The sequence below is a fragment of the Schistocerca piceifrons genome, chromosome 8 (genome assembly GCF_021461385.2).
Source record: "Schistocerca piceifrons isolate TAMUIC-IGC-003096 chromosome 8, iqSchPice1.1, whole genome shotgun sequence".
Taxonomy (NCBI): Eukaryota; Metazoa; Arthropoda; class Insecta; order Orthoptera; family Acrididae; genus Schistocerca; species Schistocerca piceifrons.
Genome location: NC_060145.1, coordinates 349,975,073 through 349,998,564, shown reverse-complemented (window position 1 = coordinate 349,998,564; position 23,492 = coordinate 349,975,073). Strand labels below are relative to the sequence as shown.

General features: G+C 43.7%; 1 protein-coding gene across 1 annotated transcript in view; it reads right to left on the bottom strand.

Annotated features, from left to right (window-relative positions):
- Positions 1-13,906: 13,906 nt before the first annotated feature.
- Positions 13,907-23,492, bottom strand: part of LOC124712344 (hemicentin-2-like) — a 479,653-nt gene continuing 470,067 nt past the window's right edge. The window contains exons 12-13 of the mRNA XM_047242640.1: positions 20,335-20,481; positions 13,907-14,101 (exon numbers count right to left, since the gene is read on the bottom strand). Of these exons, the coding sequence (XP_047098596.1) occupies positions 13,907-14,101; positions 20,335-20,481 (342 nt within the window). The remainder of the gene's footprint in view (positions 14,102-20,334; positions 20,482-23,492) is intronic.

Sequence of the window (23,492 nt, the reverse complement as noted above, 5' to 3'; positions counted from 1 at the left end):
CAGTGCTATCATGTGTATACTGGATGAACGTAAGTGGGACAGTATCAACGATAGGCACTTTTTGTATGGAAATATCAGATCTTTGCACTGTTAAAAGCTGTATACTACATGGGGACGTTACTGTCGTATGTATTAAAAGTGTGTCAGTGGAATTAGCTATTTGTAAATACATTGAATCGAAATTTATAGAAACCGCTAAGTTGACCTAAAATATACAACGTATTCTGTGAAAAAGCAGATTTTATATGGGCATGTGGTGTGTGTTTCACCCGCTCTTGTGCTGAATCACTGCAGTGTCCTTTTGTTCAAATTCGCTTTGCATAGAGTGGTTAGATAATGATATTCTCATATTAACAACGAGTAATGAAGCCTTTTGACATTTCTTTGCTCTGAAGAGGGAGAGTGTGGAAAGGTTTCACTGTAAACTCCTAACGTTACAATTAAATTTGTATATGGCGTGAACAGATATATAGGTTTCGGCAGATAAAAATGACACGGGGAACAGAGTTCCATGATACAAAGAAACAGCAAAAGATTGGAAATAGTGTACTAACCTGACTCTAGAAGATGTTGAAAGCGACCACGTTTCATTTTTTGGCGCTTTTGGTCGCTAGTGAGCAAGTTTCCGAAGGCGGATCGAAGCTGGACTGCTGGAATTGCTGCAGTCTCATCCGAAATGTTCAGTTGCAGTTCCTTCTATGAGGGTCGTTGACACATACCTTAGACTGGAGGGCTCTCCAGACGTAGTAATCACACCCTGACAGATCAGGAGACCTGGATATCCAAGTCATGCCGTGACCAGACTGACCACTGCTGCCAGTTGTGAAGACTGTGTAAATGTGCTCTAAGGTTCGGCCGGAAATATGGGCAGTTGCTCCATTCTGTTGGAAGCAACTGGAAGTCTTTCTTCCTCGTTTAATGCTGCCACAAATGGTTTCAAAATGTTGACGATGTAATGCACCGAGGTCTGATCGTGGAGTGGTGTTTCATGAAAGTTATGCGGGTTATCTGCTGCCCCAAACACATGATTCTGTGAGTTGACGCCGGCCGGAGTGGCTGAGCGGTTCTAGGCGCTTCAGTCCGGAACCGCGCGACCGTTACGGTCGCAGGTTCGAATCCTGCCTCGGGCATGGATGTGTGTGATGTCCTTAGGTTAGTTAGGTTTAAGTAGTTCTAAGTTCTAGGGGACTGATGACCTGAGCAGTTAAGTCCCATAGCGCTCAGAGCCATTTGAACCATTTTTGTGAGTTGACATAACTTTCCAGGTGAAACCCTGTCCAAGACGTTCATTTTTAGTGAACTGTCACTCACAAAACTGAAGGCGCTAAGGAGCTCCTGCATGGACAACAGGCAATCGGCAGGTATGCATGCGCAGATCCAGGTGGAGTACTGGACCACATGATCGACATGATATTCCGGTGACAGGCATCGTGTTGATTTGGTAGCACTCTCATGAACTGCAGCTACATTTTCTGATGTGCGGGTACGTTTCGAAATGTTTTTTGACTTGTTCAAAACATCCTGTCTGACTCCATTTTTCGACTAAGCGTTGCGTGACACTCTTTCCTGGCAGTTTGACAAAATTAAACTTCTGAGCAAACAACTGGCCACGCCATATCCACGACTCTGTTTTCACAAGGAACGCCTGTTGCTCCACTCTGAGGAGTACCATCGTCCCTTTCGCAGTGCTCCAATCACGTTGACACGGCCTGCACTACGCTCTGAACCGGTGTGGATCACATGGCGGGCGTATACGTGGTGTGCGCGTCACGTGTGTGGTTGTAAACGTACATTCACGCTCAATCGTATCCACTCACCTGGGACACTTTTATTTCCCCCAGCCCGTAGTTTAGATATATACTATAGAGCTTCACTCACATCGTATTAAAGAAAAAGAGGAAGTAGTATGTTCGACTGACAGTGACTGGATTTCACGAACATTATTTCTTTCATACATATGTTGGTGCATTACTTTCAAGAGCATCCACTAATTAAAGAGAAAGAAAGTAGTGCAGAACGTGCTCACTACGCATTTAATGAGAGACTGATGAGTATTTCGCTCACCAATGTTCCGCTTTTAGCGAAGTCCTCCGCCCTCCGTTAGATATTTGCAGTCGGTAGACCGTCATAATTACGAACGAAACCGGAAATTTAATTATGGTTTCCTTGTACGTGAATAGGGTCAGAGCAGCAGTTTTATTATTTTGCAAATTAATTATTGCCTCCGTGCGTTCGGGAAGTAGAATGGTTATTTTCAGACAGCATTTGACTCGAGTATCAAATTTTGTGAAAGTGCTAAACCTACTGAATGCGAACGATACAGCGAAAAATGTGTCAGCGTTGTGTCATTACTTACATCACTTCAAAGTCGTAAGTTCTCTATGTCCTGCCGGCCGGAGTGGCCGTGCGGTTCTGGGCACTACAGTCTGGAACCGAGTGACCGCTACGGTCGCAGGTTCGAATCCTGCCTCGGGCATGGATGTGTGTGATGTCCTTAGGTTAGTTAGGTTTAATTAGTTCTAAGTTCTAGGCGACTGATGACCTCAGCAGTTAAGTCGCATTGTGCTCAGAGCCATTTTGAACCATTTTCTCTATGTCCTAATTTCTTTCACGCAAGCGTGTGTAAATTCCAGCGTTTCCTGATGCCATACAGTAAGTCGTTCGTAGATCCTCTCCGTGAAATTAACGATATAAGCAGATGCATGTGTATTCCATGTACACGGCACTTCTTTCTGTGGGGTACGTTAAAGGAGAATGTGTACAGTGATGTGCCTACAACCCCAGAGGATATGAAACAACGTATTGTGGCAGCCTGCGGCGACATTACACCAGATGTACAGCGGCGTATACGACATTCAATACGCCAGAGATTGCAATTGTGTGCAGCAAATGATGGCCACCACATTGAACAACTATTGGCCTGACATGTCGGGACACACTCTATTCCAATCCTTAATTGAAAACGGAAACCACGGGTGTACGTGTACCTCACCCCTCATGGTAATGTACATGTGCGTCAGTGACAAAGACCAGTAAAAAGGTGTTAGCATGTGGACGTAATGTGCTGTTCCAGTCTCTTCTGTACCTAAGGTCCATCACCATTCCCTTTGGATCCCTACGTAATTCGGTGCTCTCCGATACACACGATCGAACAGCGGAGGAGTGGTACTCAAGCGTCAACTTTAGGTTACAATATTTCCGGATGTAATTAACATTTTACAATGCAAACAAACGGTACTGATTACGTATTTGTTTATATGTTCAGATGTGCTAACAAAATTAAAGGGGTTCCATTTAAAAAACCTAGGTTTGTGTTAAAGAACGTACTTCCGCGCATTTTTTATGGTTTGTATTAACCAATTACACTAGCCCCTCTCCTCACGTTCGGTATGTGGAATCGATTCGTCAGTATTTGATGTGGTTTACGAAATATATCCAGCGGTAACGTTAGGTGACTCACCCTGTATATAGGTATAACTCCGTAATCAATTCCTTACTTCTATTGGAATTCCTTCAGAATAAGTACGGACTGAAAGCAGAGAGACAGCTGTTTCAAAGCATTATATAATACGCTACTGGCCATTAAAATTGCTACACCACGAAGATGACGTGCTACAGACGCGAAATTTAATCGACAGGAAGAAGATACTGTGATATACAAATGATTAGCTTTTCAGAGCATTCACACAAGTTTGGCGCCGGTGGCGACACCTACAACGTGCTGGCATGAGGAAAGTTTCCAACCGATTTCTCATACACAAACATGGATTATCAGCTCGGAGTCCATGGCCGCGGATAACCTTGACGCTGCATCACAAACAGGAGCGCCTGCGATGGTGTACTCAACGACGAACCTGGGTGCACGAATGGCAAAACATCATTTTTTCGGATGAATCCAGGTTCTGTTTACAGCATCATGATGGTCGCATCCGTGTTTGACGACATCGTGGTGAACGCACATTGGAAGCGTGTATTCGTCATCGACATACTGCCGTATCACACTGCGTGATGGTAAGGGGTGCCCTTGATTACACGTCTGTGTTGCCTCTTGTTCGTATTGATGGCACTTTGAACAGTGGACGTTACATTTCAGATGTGTTACGACCCGTGGCTCTACCCTTCATTAGATCCCTGCGAAACCCTACATCTCAGCAGGATAATGCACGACCGTATGTTGCAGGTCCAGTACGGACCTTTCTGGATACAGAAAATGTTCGACTTCGGCCCTGGCCAGCAAATTCTCCAGATCTGTCACCAATTTAAAACGTCTGGTCAATGGTGGCCGAGCAACTGGCTCGTCACAATACGCCAGTCACTACTCTTCATGAACTGTGGTATCGTGTTGATGCTGCATATGCAGCTGTACCTGTACACGCTATCCAAGCGCTGTTTGACTCAATGCCCTGGCGTATCAAGGCCGTTATTACGGACGGAGGTGTTTGTTCTGGGTACTAATTTCTCAGGATCTATGCACCCAAATTGCGTGAAAATGTAATCACATGGCAGTTCTAGTACAAAATATCTCTCGAATAAATACCCGTTTATCATCTGCATTTCTTCTTGGTGTAGCAATTTTAATGACCAGTAGTGTATCTTGTATTTTCCCGTAGGTCCATAATTACACAGGATGATTGCGGAACCTCAGCTGTTCAATATATAATATCAAATCAAAACACCTTCAGTCGTCTAAATTTCCAGTTATATTTATTTGTGCTATCATTTTCAGCGTTACATCACGCGAATTTTAGGCCCCCTGACCGACGTGTACGAAGAATCCCATCTCTTCTTGTACAATTAATGTTGGGGCCAGCATACAGTCACTGTATCTGAAGCAGTCAGTTCGATCGTCACTGGAAGATCGCTGTGTTAAAACCAGATCTACGGGTAACAGTGACTGTGTGCTGTCTCCTATTTCGATTATACAAGACATGGGATTTTTCCTGCGTACCGGTCAGGAGACCGGAAGACGGCGTAATGTAACGCTGAAACTGGTAGCACAAATCAAATGAAACTACGGATTTAGACTGTTGAAGGTATTCTGATTTGACGTTTTGTGTTTTTATATTGTAGTGTTACCACAACGTTTAAATATCCAGGACAAGTGTATGAGTAGAATAGGATATTTAAGGGGAAGGAAGAATTTAAGTTGTAGAACAGGGAACTAACTCTGTGGTATGGGGTGTTGATGAGAGACTCTAAGGTGAGTATTGCAAAGAGTCGGATTGAGGGAATAAGGTGCAGTAGCAGGATTATTAGGTACTGGGAGCAGTCCTAGGCATCTAAGGGGAACTCCTCAGTGTGTGGCAGTTTGAGGTGGCCCGTTCAGGTATGTTTGGACGGAGGAGAATCACCGTATACAATGTGTCCAAGGCAAAGGCGGTACCGCTCCGCAAGCAACACATAGGTATTGTTTACCCGTTGCCCGATCAACTAATCAGCATGGCTAATTGTAGCGGGTATCGTTGTTGTTTGTAGTTATTGTAGGATTTTGTTGTCGATCTCTGTATTGTTCCAGTATTGTCACATTCTGTTAAAGTAAGTGAGTGTGTATTTGACACGTATATCCCTATGATCATTTAAGCCCATCAGTGAAATGTAATGCGTTTGGAGTGACACCTCCTGACAATGATGGGACGTACAAGCTAGTCAGATCCAGAGAAGGTGGTATCTGGCGGTAAAAGCAGTAAACAGCCGCCGTAGTTGAGAGATCATCTAAGCTTGACCAGAATCTATACCTATAGCATATAACTAAATACATATTACTCCGTCCAGGCCTCTAAAGCTCAAGGGATGTCATCCGGCCGCCGTGTCATCCTCTGCCATGCAGCATCATGTGATGAGGGATAGCACACCACTATCCCAGATGTCTTGCCCATCCTCAAGACTTTGTAATTCTTAATCAAGCAGTTCCCCAATTGCCGTTACAACGCTAAGTGCACCCCTTACCAGTCCTCACTCGACGAAAAAGACCTAGGAAGCATCGGGAGTAGAACACGGGTCCTCAACAGGGCAGCCATTCACTTTGACTACTTAGGTACGGAGGCGCATTCGTATGTCACTACATTCTACAAATTAAAGTGCCCCATCTTTTTTTCTCTTTATATGTGTTGCTACTGTACGATTTTGCAAGCGGTTTTCGCTAACGGATAGACTGACTCACGACGGAAGTTTGTGCACGTAATGTTACCGCTACGCCAGACAAGTCGTCTTGCCATACGTACTCAGTGTTATCCACGAGAAGCCGAGGGTGGTCGACAGTTAATTCTTAACGTCATCGTAAGTTGGAAACATCTCGTAGAAATCTACTGACAGACCAACAAAGTCGGGTATTAAATGTACATCTTGTCGTTCTGTAGTTAAAACATCTTGTTTGAAACCTTACCTCGTTCCATGTGTTTGTACATTGGTTCTAGCTGATAAGGAAACGAGGAGTAAGAATTGCGAGAGTTTGCTCAAAAATGTTGTCGATCTTGATCCAACACTGTATTTTATGTGTGCTGAAGCTTGGTTTTATTTTTATGGCGATACAAATAGCCAAATTAATCTGATTCCGTTTTGCTCAACAGGCTAGCGCAAATCTTTAAATTGTGTGCTACTTCAGAAGTTTGCATTTCGCTAGCGTAGCCGAATAGTACTGCCGGGCAAAGAGAACCTACAGTTTCAAGTGGAATTCGAACCATGTGTCGTTCCGCTTCCAAACATGAGCTTATTGTTAGACCATCATATCCGACACTGTCAGACAAATAGCTACTAAACCCACATCGTACATCACATTGTTCTTTTTTTTATTAAAGAAGACTGGATTACGGTGCGCTGGATTTAGCAGTAGAAATGCCCGTCACTTGTTCTTTAAAGCACTGTCTGTACAGACGTTTGACTTCAAATTTTCGAGAACGTCTTCTCCCAGGTAAAGGAACTACAAAGGTAAGACAGCTTCTTCCAGCAGATACGTGCAGCAATCCCTGCCATATATTCATGAAACCTTCACAAAAGAACGCAAGATACCCAAAGCTTCGTGACTCATAGTTGCCGGACTCTCTGCTAATGACTGTTCTTCGTGGATATTTAAAAGGAAAATGGTTGGCCGATTAAAGTCAAAATTAAGTTCAGGTGTTGAAACAATCTACGTCAAAGCTAAGATGTACACTGAATGCAGTTTCGGGAACAAATATGCACATTTTTTACATATGCAGCAATTTTAAAACTGTTGCAATTTTCGAAAATTTTACACGTAATTTCTGATTTAAATAAAATTATATTTTTCTATCGTGAAAAATAGGTATTACTGAAAATATTTGAAAGGTTTCTGGAGTGCATGTTTAAATGTCAATGGAGTATATGATTCATTCGAAATGGTGAATTTCATCAGTCAGTGGCTATGTTTAAGGGACTTCACACAGCGGTTTGTATGAGGGGCTCTCCAAGGTGACTAAGATTTTGAATATCTGTAATGGCAATTACATAATAAATATTTGTTAGTGATTCGAAAATATGCGGAAAAATTATTTATTGACTGAGGTGCACTCGAGCCACGAAATAACCTCTTTGCAGGAAAACAACTGTCATCACAAATAGTTTGACGACATCTGAAGCACCGCAAACTCTCTCAGTGTCGACCATAAGTGCGGCTTTCTTTAACACAGTAGACAGTGATGCGCCCAATCGATGCCAGTGTGGCACAACGTCGTATCACAGCCGACACTCGGCGTGTGAATGCCCCGAGGAGATCTGACATTGCCGGATCGCATTCGTCACAGTGACGGGGGAAAGTTTTTTACGTGATGATGTGCATGTGCAGTTGTGTACACAATATGATCACTTCTCGTTCACGTAGACTCTAATTTAGTTTTCTGACAAGTTAAGGCCGATGTTCGCACCCTACTTTGATCCTGTCTCTGCCCATCTCTTCCTCCTTCCCCATCACTTTACCCCCTTCCCTCTTTTCTCTATCCAACTTCTCTTGCCTCCTCTTTATCTGCTCCTACCCTGTCTCCTAGTCCACCAACACATACCCCTTCCTCTGTCCATCTCCATGTCCCCCTCTCTCGGACCTCGAACGTTGTTTACTGTTTCTGCAAATTCAGTTTCTGTAATAATAAAATGTACTTCACTGTACCATTTGAAAATATGAAGTTAATCTGTCAAGAACGTCTGAACATTTTTGGTATTAACGTTTTCTCTCAATATATTACACAGTCATCTATATATTACATATATTAATAGCGCGTTTATAAAAATTCGCACGTTTTCCAATGCTACGTTGTTTCAAAATTTCACAGCGGTCGGTGAAGAACTTCTGCAGATTTACGATTTTGACTAAACGAACATTTACGCTTTTATTTACACAAGTGTAAGTGTTTGTGATCTTAAATATACGAAAGTTTTTCACCGACTTCTTTGAAAGTATCAAACAACGTCGCATTGGAATCCGTGAGAGTTTTTACATAGCTATGGGTGCGTTATATGGTATATAAATTTATATTTAATACATGTATATCACATTTTTATTATATATCATTCGGTGCTCCAGTCGGTATACACACATCAAAATAAGTTTCTCCTCACCCTCGCTTCCAGAACTCCTGAAGACAGACGTTGACTGTGGATATTGTATCACAGAGTCCCTTTGACTGTTCAGAGATGTCACTGAACCTGCCCAAAATTTTAAACACCCAAGCATGAGCAGCGCCTATTGGACGGAGGGGGTCCAGCAGCCGATCAGTTCCAGTCAATCTATCAGGAACAGAGGTACACAGCTCGTGTTGTCTGTAGTTCAACCATGCCTACAAGGTCAGTACCGCGGTTCGGGCGCTTTCGCATTGTTACTCCCAACGAGGGAAGTGTCAAACTGTCTCGGATGAACCAAAGCGATGTTGTTCGGACATAGACGAGATACAGAGGGCCAGGAACTGTCGATGACATCCCTCGCTGAGGCCGCCCAAGGGCTTCTACTGCTTTGGATGACCGCTACCAACAGATTATGGCTAGGAGGAATCCTCACAGCAACGCTACTATGTTGAATAACGCTTTTCGTGCAGTCACAGGACGTCGTGTTACGACTCAAACTGTGCGCAATAGTCTTCATGATGCGAAACTTCACTCCCAACGTCCATGTTGAGGTACGTCTTTGCAACCAAGACACCATGCAGCGCTGTACAGGTGGACCCAACGACATGCCGAATGGACAGCTCAGGATTGGCATCATGTTCTCTTAACTGATGAGGGCCGCATTTGCCTTCAACCAGACAATCATAGTAGATGTGTTTGGACGCAACCCGGTCAGGCTGAACGCCTTAGACACACTGTCCAGCGAGTGCAGCAAGGTGGAGGTTCCCAGCTGTTTTTGGGTGGCATTATGTGGGGCCAACGTACGCCGCAGGTGGTCATGGAAGGAGCATAACGGCTGTACAATACGTGAATGCCATCCTCCGACCGATAGTGCAACCATACCGGCAGCATATTGGCGACGCATTTGTCCTCATGGAGGACAATTCGCACCTCCCCCCCCCCCCCCCCCCTCGTGCACATCTTGTGAATGACTTCCTTCAGGATCAGGATAACGACATTAGTCGACTTGAGTGGTCAGCATGTTCTCCAGACATGAACCCTATCGAACATGCTTGGGACATATGGAAAAGGGCTGTTTATGGACGATGTGATCCACCAACCACTCTTAGGGATCTACGCCTAATCGCCGGTGATGAGTTGGACAATAATGACCAACAGTGCCTTGATGAACTTGCGGATAGTATGCCAGAACGAATACAGCCAAGTGGACGTGCTATTGGGTATTAGAGGTACCGGTGTGTGAAGCAGTCTGGACCACCACTTCTGAAGGTCTCGCTGTATGATGGTGCTACATGCAATGTGTGCTTTTCATAAGCAATAAAAAGGTTGGAAATGATGTTTATGTTGGTCTTCATTCCAATTTTCTGTAGAGGTTCCGGAACTCCCGGAACCGGTGATGAAAAACCTTTTATGATGTGAGTAAAAACACCCGCGTATTCGATTACAACGCACAGTCAAAGTTACAAAGAAATCTGTGTAGAACTTTCGGATATTTAAGATTTTGAACAAACGAATGTGAGGTCCATTAGAGCCTAAAGCACCCCACGTTTATTTTGAGATTGTAGCATGTATGCATTTTCTTGACTCCTCTTGATTTTATGGTGAGTTCATCCATGCCTTAGGCCCTAACTGTGTCTATGAACATTCACGAAAAGGTCTCTTTGATTTCTCTCGTTTTCATATGGGTACGACTAAGGCGTGTCTCAGACCCTATTGGTTCTCAGCGTCTCAGAGACCAAATGGTTCTCCAGTAGGTATATAAAAACACGCGCATATTGTAATGCAATGTTGTGACAGAACTTCATAGCCACTGGTGAAAAAATTTCGGAGATATGCGATTTTAAACAAACGTACATTTACGTACTGGTTGGCTGTGGTGCATTATGCTTATTACCTGAGCCTCCATCTTACTCTGTTACTCGCTCCTGTGAATGGGAACGCGTTATGCAGATTTTGATGCCTCTCACCTCCATCTAGAAAAGATAACCTGAAGATGCCTAAATAAGGCGAAACGCGTCGTTGAAAAATAAAAAAACTAAAATTGCAACCAAGACTGTTTTTAACCAATACTATTTACGTTTTTATAAATGAAGTCAATTTCCACGAGAACAATGTATTCTAGAATATTCAGCCATTGTGAAAATAAAATCGATTATTTAGAGAGATATATCACTGCACGAGTATGTGTTAATTTGTTTCGGGAGAAAGTGCAATACACGAAAACCAGAAGTTGGATTTTCTTTTTATTCTGAGTGCTCTCCATTTTCTTGTTACCGCACGTTAATTTCACAAATGATTTAATCGTTGCTACCCCAGGATGACCTACATTTGAGTTACTTTAAAATTAAAGTGTGTGGTGCCTCATTGTTTCATCTCCTATTTAACTTTAGAAAGCATGTCTTTATATAAGACTGATTTGTCAAATATTTTTATTGAATTATTTGCTCCTCTGTAATATAAGTTGATGTGTAACGTGTACTTCTAAATGAAAAGTTATCGTATCTAGGAATGGTTTCTTCCTAAGTTTGCTGAACAGACTTTATTTGGTGTACGAGGAAACCTTAGTGTAAACAGTTTTTTGCAGATATGACGGAAATGGATATGCAGAAGAAACTGTGGTTGGAAGTATCTGGTGCATTCGAACAACACTGATGCTCGGCAACTCGTTAGATATCATCAGTGGCACTATAAGATTTTATATGCCTCCTGTTGAGGCATTCAACCTTGCACGTAATTTCTACACAGAACATTCCAAGAAAATTGATACACTGGTCAGGATCGTAATATTGGGCAAAGGGTATACATTAGGAAAACACATTTTCGATCAGAATCACAAGTTTATATTGTTTGAGTTCTGAACTAGACACAAAAATTGTCCACATCAGTTTTAACGATTTCATTAGTCAATAATATATACATTTGTCGAACATTTCATACAGTGATAACACAGAAAACATTCCTTTTACGGAAACGCCGCGCAAGTCTTTTATTATACGTATAAAACACTACACACATAAAACATCAATAGAGTCTCACCAATTAAAAGTCTTGTTGTTCGTTGCTATGAGATCATCGATTACCTGCGGCTTCATTTACCTGCCTAATCATTCGTCACGCGCACAGTTCAGACTGAAAATGAATCGACAGCACGACAGGAAATGTATACGTTAAATGTCCGAGTATCACACAGAAAGAATACAATGATATAGTTTTGATCTCGTAATTTGCACTCATATTTGAACTCACATACGCCTTTATCTTTATTCCCTCCGATACAGCATCGTTATTTGATCATTCGACACACCACACCAATTTAATGATAAACGGCAGGAAGCTACTCCGGTACTTTTTATTTGATACAGTGTGGGCAGTCAGCTTTCTTCAGAATTAATGTTATAGGATATCAGCGTTTCACCGTTTGACAAGTGTCGTCTGAAGGTCATCAAAAGAATAATTTTATTTAACTAACGACAACTTGGTCCACACCTAGAAGAGCTGTTTATTTCCCTGTAAACTTTCTCATTGTTCATTTATTTAAAAACACCCTGTTTAGACAAATTTAATCACAGTTCCGCCAATAATTCTAGTCAGTAAGACACCACAAGTCTCAATTCTTGAGCACAACGAAAGGGAAGAAAACTGCACGGTAACGTATACAAAAAATGGGTACTATGGCGCTGCACAGAAGAAAAATAAATAAATTTTTCACTTTCAAATTTTATCTATGTTGAATATGATTTAAATTTCCTTTCTTCACAACTAGACAACGTATCACTACAAAGCACATAACAAACGATTTTATTTTATTTTAGCACGATCTTTAGATTATTTTATGAAATTAACGTAAGATGACGCTCTCTTCAGTTTCTTGTTAGGAGAAAGCAGTGAAAAAGGCCAGCAATGTCGGTCTGACAATAAGAAACCGATAGGCTAAAGGAAACACTCACGTGTTGAGAAAAGTGATCAGTAGTGTGAAGAGCAGAGTAATTCAAATAATAGCTTCAGCTCAAATGTTGAGACAAAAAAGAATGAAGGGGCGCTCTATTAGCTTCTACAAAATCCGTTGAAAATGACGTTAAGCCATATCTGGTATACTGAGTGACACACATCTGATACAGTCACTGCCAGTGAGTAGATACATGTTCCGTAAAGGTCCACAGTGGTACCTACTTCGTGAGGAATTGGTCACTAACTACAGATCATGACAACACAGTCGGTACGTTCAGGGTGAAGTTGCAAGAAACATTTACATACGACGGGCTTATTAGGTCTTGATGCTTGCAGTGTTGTGTTGACAAGTAGTCTTTCACTTTTAAAAGGTACTTTACGGCATCGCATTAAAACATTTCTGGCAACTCGAAAATCAGCCGTAGTCGCTTTCTTGTAGAGCCTTTCATGCTTCATTACATAGGACGACACCAGCACGTAATACGATATTTCAGTTGAAGCGTGTCAGAATAGAAATCCTCCTAATGTATGTGAGACGTTAATAGCTATAATCACTCAGACAGTTCCGAATTCTCCATTGCAACCAATATGGAAACTTTGCTCCAACTGGGTATGTCCGTGGATGATAAATGCTTCTGCGACTATGGGCAAATTTTCTCTGGGTCCCACATAACTCAGTCTTTGGCTGTCCATAGTAATAATCTTTCAGACGACTTGGCGACATACTAGGCGTTCGAGGACGGCTGATGACAGCGTCTGCAGAGGGCACCGCTGGGTCCAGTGGTCGTATATGAAGCATCTGTTGCAAAGTAGTTGTCATTGGTACTCTCTTAAACAACTTCAGGTTGCACTTCCGGGATTACATTGTATCCACATGTCTGTGAAACCAGCTGTACACAGGTAGAGTAAATACACGTGGCCAGCTAGTAACCAATGACATCTTCTGCGAATGTCATGGATTTCGGCGGTGTTGTTGTGTGTACTAACATAGCCAGACAGTGTCCAGTCATGTCTTATTCCACCACCATAAAGATCAGATAGACATTCACCTTTTGGTAGTAGCCAGTGACGTCAGCAGTCGACACCCTAGACTTCAGTAAGGACTGATTGGACTTCTGAAGCCAGGCAGCCATCAGTGGTGTCCGAAGTCAGTCCCATGTGACTCAGTTAGACATCCGTGAGCAGCTAGTAGCCAATGGCGCCAGCAGCCAATTCTTTGCAGCTCAGCGGCTGCAGACTGGACTTCCAGGATTTACAGCCAGGCAGCGTCCAGTGATGCCTGCAGTCAGCTCCTCGCAGACTGTTAGACATCCGTGGCCAGGTAGTGGCCAGTGGCGTCTGCAGCCATCATCCTGCGGACCAGCGGCGCGCGGCCGCCGGCGCCGTCCCATCATACGCAACTCTCAGGGATTCGTGACGTCATGAGGCGCTCCTTGATGGCGTGACCGTTGAGTTCGAGGTCCGGCGCGGGGGTGGTGGGCTGCGGGGGCGGCGAGTGCCTGCTGAGGCGCAGGTCCCGGGGCCGCGGGGCGCCGCCGCTCTCCGAGCTGGCCGAGGACGTCGCCTGCTCCGTCGGTGACGTCATCTGCAAAGTAGATCACATGATCGATATTTGGCATTTCTAGCAAGGTGTGCGCTGACCAACAGCATGCTTCCACAGTTGATATTGCCTTTAGGTATGACGTTCCGTCGCGCTGTCCACTCAGCTACCAGGGGCGGACAGTGTCGGGTGATAGCTCGTGTTGAAATTAGGTCGCATTAAAAACCCGATGGCATCAGCGTCACTGGGAGCGAGGAATGATTTACTTTGTTTTGACTACTGCGTGTGGCGTTTAACTATTTCGTGTGGGTTCCAGATCTAGCACTTAGGGCACAGTGTCAGTTCGAAATCATTCAGGTAGTTGGACTTTGAAGCCATTGATGGGCCTTGAGCTGTTTCCTTCCTTTACGTTACCATGCTTAGCTAGCAATACGAATAATTAATTTCCAGTATTCTGGGAACGGTGCTGATTAAAGGCATGGTATAGGACGCCATGTTGTAGCAGACTGCCACCATTTCATTAATCGCATGCTCAGTCAGACCTCACGCTAGTGAGTTCAACGAGTGACAACTTCCATTTCTCCACTATCGTCTATCGAAATAGAATTACATTTCTGCTGTTGCTAATCCATACCGACTCCCCATATTGTTACGTAATGGTTTAAAGTAACATAAGATAGTAAATGTCTTGGTGATATTGCATCTGATGTTTAATTTCAGTGATAAATGATAAGGTTTCTAAATGCAAGTCAATAGTCATTAGATTTACTACATTTCCATTACCCTCATAGAGGTTCTGTGTGGTGTCTGTAGCCCATCAACGAGAGTGTACAATGAAATAGAGATGATAAATTCGTCACTACATGGTCGCATCAGTTCTTAGTGGGTTTGACGTGTACATTTACTTTTTATTTGTCAGTTCAGTTACAAAATACTAGAACTTAAAGGTGTCATTTTAACCAGTCAGGATTGAATGCGACCCTTGCAAAAACAGTAAATTATTCAGTCGCCTACAAGGCAATACACTGCAACCAAAACCTTTCCCTATGTTCCGATAAAAATGGTGTCCCCTCCATTCTTCCGTAGCAGTTACTGTTGAGGTTATTTCGTGCATCAATCATAGCTATGAACAATTATACAGGTTGGTCAGAAAAAGTTTCAAAAGCTTGTAAAGGTGTGGCAGGGTAGACTGTGCTGAGGTAAAACTGTTAAGAAAAAAATTCGTGTTTCCGAATCAGTTAACTGAAGTTAGCCAGACTGTTCCTGGTGTGGGTTCCTTTAGTCATGTCCTAGTTCATGAACCACGGGCAACGTATGAGTGGCCAAGTAAGTGGTCCCGACAGTCGGGATACCAGTTAATTTGGAATAAAGCTGGGCATCTCGGACATATTCTGAGTCGTGGTCACCTTTGTGCTCATACGGCAAAGACTACCAAATCCGCGCCGGCCGCGGTGGTCTAGCGGTTCTAGGCGCTCAGTCCGGAAACGCGCGACTGCTACGGTCGCAGGTTCGAATCCTGCCTCGGGCATGGATGCGTGTGGTGTCCTTACGTTAGTTAGATTTAAGTAGTTCTAAGTTCTAGGGGACTGATGACCACAGATGTTAAGTCCCATAGTGCTCAGAGCCATTTGAACTACCAAATCCACCAGTTAGTCCCTCAGCCGTTAGGGGTAAAACCCAATGGGATTTGGGGCAAGTAAGGCTAGCAACCTGCTTCCCTGGATATGATGCTGGCAACAATCAGAGCAAAACACCTCGGACCTTTGGAGGTGACGGAGTCCCACCTCTAACTGACAAACCAGGGATTCCTAAGATACGACTTGGCAAACAAATGGTAATGAGATGGGAAGCTGTTAATATCAATGGGGGCTACTCTGGGAAGAAGGTAGAGCTGGCAGAGGCTGCAAGTAAGATGGGGCTGGACGTTTTAGCTGTTAGTGACATTCGGGTAAGGGGTGAGAAAGAAGAGGAAGTGGGAGAATACAAGGTCTACCTGTCAGGAGTCAAAGCAGGAATAGCACAATGGGGTGTAGGGCTTTACATCAGGAAAGAAATGGAACCCAGCGTAGTTGCAATGAGGTATGTAAACGAACGACTGATGTGGATAGATTTGACAGTGCCTAGCAAGAAAATTAGGATTGTATCAGTATATTCGCATTGCGAAGGGACAGATAAAGATAAGATGGATAGTTTTTATGAAGCACTCAGTGATGTAGTTGTTAGAGTAAAGGACAAGGACAGTGTTCTGCTTATGAGTGATTTTAACGCCAGGATTGGAAATCGAACAGAAGGGTATGACAAGGTTATGGGTAAATTTGGAGAGGATATGGAGGCCAACAGGAATGGGAAACAACTCTTGGATTTCTGTGCCAGTATGGGCTTAGTAATCACAAACTCCTTTTTTAAACATAAGAACATTCACCGGTGTACTTGGGAAGGCAGGGGAACCAGATCTGTCATTGACTATATAATAACAGATCAGGAATTCAGGAAGGCTGTGAGGGACACACGTGTATTCAGAGGATTCTTTGATGACACTGATCATTATTTAATCTGCAGTGAAATTGGGATTGTGAGACCGAAAGTGCAGGAGGTCAGGTCCATACGTAGGAGGATAAGAGTGGAGAAACTTCAGGATAAGGAAATCAGGCACAAGTACATAACAGCGATCTCAGAAAGGTACCAGTTAGTTGAATGTAGTCCATTACAGTCATTGGAAAAGGAATGGACAAGGTACAGGGACACAGTACTAGAAGTGGCTGAAGAATGTCTTGGAACAGTAGTGTGTAAAAGTAGGATGCAGCAAACAGCTTGGTGGAATGACACAGTCAAGCAGTCTGTAAAAGGAAAAAGGAGGCGTATCAGAAATGGCTACATACTAGAACTCAGGTAGACAGAGAAAGTTATGTTGATGAAAGAAACAAAGCCAAACAGATAATTGCAACATCCAAGAATAAATCTTGGGAAGACTTTGGAAACAGGTTGGAGACTATGGGTCAAGCTGCTGGAAAACCATTCTGGAGTGTAATTAGCAGCCTTCGAAGGGGAGGTAAGAAGGAAATGACAAGTATTTTGGACAGGTCAGGAAAACTGGTGAATCCTGTGGATGCCTTGGGCAGATGGAGGGAATATTTTGAAGAGTTGCTCAATGTAGGTGAAAATGCGATCAGTAATGTTTCAGATTTCGAGGTAGAATGGGATAGGAATGACGATGGAAATAGGATCACATTTGAGGAAGTGGAGAAAATGGTCAATAGATTGCAGTGCAATAAAGCAGCTGGTGTGGATGAAATTAAGTCAGAACTCATCAAATACAGTGGAATGTCAGGTCTTCAATGGCTACACAGGATAATTGAAATGGCCTGGGAGACGGGACAGGTTCCATCAGACTGGACGAAAGCAGTAATCACACCAATCTTTAAACATGGAAACAGAAAAGATTGTAACAACTACAGAGGTATCTCTTTAATCAGCGTTGTGGGTAAAATCTTCTCAGGTATTGTTGAAAGGAAAGTGCGAGTATTAGTTGAGGACCAATTGGATGAAAATCAGTGCGGGTTTAGGCCTCTTAGAGGTTGTCAGCACCAGATCTTTAGCTTACGGCAAATAATGGAGAAGTGTTATGAGTGGAACAGGGAATTGTATCTATGCTTTATAGATCTAGAAAAGACATATGATCGGGTTCCTAAGAGGAAGTTATTGTCTGTTCTACGAGATTATGGAATAGGAGGCAAACTTTTGCAAGCAATTAAATTTCTTTACATGGATAGTCAGGCAGCAGTTAGGGTTGACGGTAAATCGATTTCATGGTTCAGAGTAGTTTCAGGGGTAAGACAAGGCTGCAACCTGTCTCCACTGTTGTTCATATTATTTATGGATCATATGTTGAAAACAATAAACTGGCTGGGTGAGATTAAGATATGTGAACACAAAATAAGCAGTCATGCATATGCGGATGACTTAGTTCTGATGGCAGATTCGATTGAAAGTTTGCAAAGTAATATTTCAGAGATAGATCAGAAATGTAAGAACTATGGTATGAAGATTAGCATCTCCAAAACGAAAGTAATGGCAGTGGGAAAGAAATATAAACGGATTGAGTGCCAAATAGGAGGAACAAAGTTAGAACAGGTGGACGGTTTCAAGTACTTAGGATGCATATTCGCACAGGATGGCAACATAGTGAAAGAACTGGAAGCGAGGTGTAGCAAAGCTAATGCAGTGAGCGCTCAGCTACGATCTACTCTCTTCTGCAAGAAGGAAGTCAGTACCAAGACTATCTGTGCACCGTTCAATCTTTCTACCAACTTTGTTGTATGGGAGCGAAGGCTGGGTGGATTCATGTTACCTTATGAACAAGGTTGAGGTTACGGATATGAAAGTAGCTAAGATGATTGCAGGTACTAGTAGATGGGAACAATGGCAGGAGGGTGTCCACAATGAGGAAATCAAAGAAAAACTGGGAATGAACTCTATAGATGTAGCAGTCAGGGCGAACAGACTTAGATGGTGGGGTCATGTTACACACATGGGAGAAGCAAGGTTACCCGAGAGACTCATCGGTTCAGCAGTAGAGCATAGGAGGAGTCGGGGCAGACCAAGGAGAAGGTACCTGTATTTGATTAAGAATGATTTTGGAGTAATAGGTTTAACATCAGAAGAGGCACCAATGTTAGCACTGAATAGGGGATCATGGAGGAATTTTATGAGGGGGGCTATGCTCCAGACTGAACGCTGAAAGGCATAATCAGTCTTAAATGATGATGATGAGCCAGACTGTTCTAAGGAACCAAAAGAAGAAGACATTTGATGACACTGTCTCTGGCTACCCACTTGAAGTTGGATGTACAACGTCCTGACTGGCTAAATACAATGCTAATTAACTCAGAAACGGAACAACATACAGAATTGTTTTTCCTAAGAAATTATTATTTCTCAGCAGAATCAATCATGGAGCACCGTTACATGCACTTTAGGCTATTTCTGACCACACTGTATATCTTCCTTATATCTGACGATTCGTGTCGTAGCATCTTGATATCACTGGACATATAATGACGATATATATATATATATATATATATATATATATATATATATATATATATATCTGTGTGTGTGTGTGTGTGTGTGTGTGTGTGTGTGTGTGTGTGTGTGTGTGAGCCTGAGATGTTCTCCAAAACACCAATAGACTTCAGTCCAATTTAGCACAATAACAGCATCAGAACTGTGAGTTTGTATCCTCCTTGCCCCAATAGGAGAGAGAGGGAGAAACGTGTTTTTTCCATGACCGGCATGTTGTGTGAGAACAAAATCAACCTGCTTCGCTGGGTAGCCTAGTAGTCAGGAGAATGAAACGGTTTTTCTGGCCCCCAGACCCATAGGCTGTTCTGCATGAGAGGCATGTTCTGTTTGAGTAGTATCACCTGCTGTTCGACCTCCTTTGTATGATGGCCTCTGTGCCAGGGGCAGATAAATCATTATCATGACAGGAATGTTGTGTAAGTAGTATTGGCTTTATTGAACTGGTGACATACTTAGGAACATGGCTAGGGACAGGTTGAGATGGATAGAGAAGGAGATGGAAATTGGCAAGTAGAGGGGAGATGAGGGATGCATGTGGCAGATGGAAGGTGTAGAGGGGTGGTGGGCTGATGGAAACGGAAGAGGGAGAGGAGAAAATGGGAAGGAGAAGAGGGAGGAGGATATGGTGGGAGGGAGGGAGAGGAAGGTATGGTAAGAGAGGGGGTGGAGGAAATGGCCAATAGTGGAGGAGGAGATGGAGAGACAGCGAGAATTGGGAGGAGACAGAGGTGGGAGGATGAGGTGGCAGACAGAGGGAGGGTGGATACAGAGGGGGAAGGAGAAGTATGTCAGTGTATGTGTTGAAGGCATAAATGAGTGAAGCCGCAGGGAAAAGGTTATTATCTCAATAGCAGTGGTGCCTGGACTTACAGTTTAATGAACTTTTCTTCTAGTTTTCTGCAGTATTGCCTTCGGTAGAAGTATGTAACTCCTGTTGTCCCACACGCAGCGAGCGTGCATCTGTGTTGTGGTGAATGAGGAAACTGCCGGCCGCTTTCATTCATACCGTGTGCAAAGCGAGTGACGGGGAACGAGTGCCGCTTATGTGGCTTCACCCCTCGAATGCAGTGCTGTTTGTGGCGTTAGTTTCTGCGATGCAGTCTAACGTGCGCGTGTGTAAATCCGGCCCTTGGTGCTGCTCCGGAGATAGCCGTAATGTCAGTGAGTCGCTGGAATGAAGCAGAGTAACGTACCAGGGGCGAGGAGGTGCGCGGCTGCGGCCAGAGCGGCTGACCCGGCGCTGGAGACCCGCTGGACGGCGGCGTGGGGCGCGCGGGCGGCGAGACGCGCCGCACCACCAGCTGGTCGCTGCCCCCCGTGCATTCTGGCAACACAGAACACTGAACAATTTTAATAAACAATTTTGGAACAGCGATCAAAAATTTTGTTTTTAAAATTCAGTCTTGATCGCACCACGTATGCTACAAGAACATAGGTGACCGGTTTCGGTAATATCACACGACCATCATCAGACTCATGGCATCCTTCGAAGACGGTAGGTCGAGCACTCTCCTCAGCTGCTGTGATGTCAGCCAGTTGAGAGTGCTCCACCTATGTTCTTGTAGCACACGTGGTGCGATCAAGACTAAATTTTAAAAAGAAAATTTTTTTACAAAACACTGACTCCTTATTTCTCGTCACTCTTCGGTTTCTCATGATGTACAGCGAAATTCAGCACTACACCAACACTCTTCCTGGGCCATCAGCGTGTAATACGAATATATACACAGGGTGGACAAAATAAAACTCGCCTGGGAAAAAATTTTTCGCACCTTGAGATAGGCAAACATACATACATCATTCACAACTGGGGCAGATGATATAAGCTAGGATGCCTACCTTAAGATGCATGAAAAACAGAGTGATTCAAAAAGATGGAATCACTTTCTGTTGGCTATGTTTCCTACGCTATACATTCTATGTGAATTCCGTCAGGTATATTTGAAAGAGGATGATGTAAAGTTTCAAATACTACCACAAGAATGCCCCAGTGCCGCACTGCCTGAAGAGCATATCAGGTCAGTTGAAAGCGAGATGGCTACCATGTCACGTCAGCTTGTCTGCGACTGCGGTGGAGCGTGCATTTTGGCGTACGTTCGTTGAACCTTCCACAAGGAATAAACAATTTGACTAAAATGGCCGTCTGTGTGACGGTAACCGCCCAGGCCAACTGCGTATATCGGAGAAGTACGTGGAGGGCATTCTGGTAAGCTTTGAACGTAGCCCAATCAACCTGTAGAGTGAGGAGGAAACTTGGACTACGGCGAACAACTGTGAATCATATAGAATTTTGTGACTGTGTGCTCCTAAACATGGAAGAAGATTAATTATTTATGTATCGTGTAATTTTTAGTGATGGAGCTACGTTTCACTTAAATAGCAAAGTCACCACGCACTAGGTTAAGATATAGGGGCTACAAAATCCCCATGTAACACAGTTACGACAGTATCGTTGACAACGGTTTATATACACTTTTTTGACGAAATTACGGTTACTGAAGTACCATATCTCAGAATGCTTCAAAACTGATTTGTTCCTCAAAAGAATGAAGATGCAAGATACACTAGTGGCCATTAAAATTGCTACACCAAGAAGAAATGCAGATCATAAATGGGTATTCATTGGTCAAATATATTATACTAGAACTGACATGTGATTACATTTTCACGCAATTTGGGTGCATAGATCCTGAGAAATCAGTACCCAGAACAACCACCTCTGACCGTAATAACGGCCTTGATACGCCTGGGCATTGAGTCAAACAGAGCTTGGATGGCGTGGACAGGTACAGCTGCCGATGCGGCTTCAACACGATACCACAGTTCGTCAAGAGTAGTGACTGGCGTATTGTGACCAGACAGGCGCTCGGCCACTATATCCAGAAAGGCCCGTACAGGACCTGCAACACGCGGCCGTGCATTATCCTGCTGAAATGTAAGGTTTCGAAGCGATCGAATGAAGGGTAGAGCCACGGGTCGTAACACATCTGAAATGTAACGTCCACTGTTCAAAGTGCCTTCAATGGAACAAGAGGTGACCGTGACGTGTAACCAATGGCATTCCATACCATCACGCCGGGTGATTCGCCAGTATGGCGATGACGAATACACGCTTCCAATATGCGTTCACCGTGATGTCGTCAAACACGGATGCGACCATCATGATGCTGTAAACAGAACCTGGATTCACCCGAAAAAATGACGTTTTGCCATTCGTGCACCCAGGTTCGTCGGTGAGTAGACCATCGCAGGCGCTCCTGTCTGTGATGCAGGATCAAGGGTAACCGCAGCCATGGTCTCCGAGTTGATAGTCCATGCTGCTGCAAACGTCGTCGAACTGTTCTTGCAGATGATTGTTGTCTTGCAGACGTCCCCATCTGTTGACTCAGGGATCGAGACGTGGCTGCACGATCCGTTACAGCCAAGCGGATAAGATGCCTGTCATCTCGACTGCTAGTGATACGAGGCCGTTGGGATCCAGCACGGCGTTCCTTATTACCCTCCTGAACCCACCGATCCCATATTCTGCTAACAGTCATTGGATCTCGACCAACGCGAGCAGCAATGGCGCGATACGATAAACCGCAATCGCGATAGGCTACAATCCGACCTCTATCAAAGTCGGAAACGTGGTGGCACGCATTTCTCCTCCTTGCACGAGGCATCACAACAACGTTTCATTAGGTAACGCCGGTCAACTGCTGTTTTTGTTTCAGAAATCGGCTGGAAAGATTCCTCGTGTCAGCCACCGGCGCCAACCTTGTGTGAATGCTCTGAAAAGCTACTCATTTGCATATCACTCCATCTTCTTCCTGTCGGTTAAATTTCGCGTCTGTAGCACGTCATCTGCGTGGTGAAGCAATTTTAATGGCCAGTAGTGTATTACATATTCGAGCACAACGAAGCTCCACCCCTTTGGCATTTGAATTTTCGATGTTTCCTGAATGAATCGCTACCTAAACGACGGAAAGGTCGCATAGAGAATAAATACTTAACAATCTGCTTTTAGCTGGCGAGATCCCCTGATCCCCCCAAATCCTGAGAGTTTTCCTCGTGGGCGTACGTAAAAGTCACCGTTTACATGCCACATTTTCCCACATATTTCAGTGACCTACGAAAATGTAAGACAGCTGCAGTGAACTCAGTGATGCGAGCCATTCACCATCGAGTGCGGGATAAATTAAGCTAACGTCTATATTTCCCTTGTCTAGCCGAAGGGGTCGTATAGAACATCTGCAAACTTCCATTCATTTACAATCAAATGTCATTTACAGAATTAAAATACAACACACATTCAAGACATATAGCCAGCTGAAATGGTGTCCACATTTTTCAATAACTCTGCATTGCC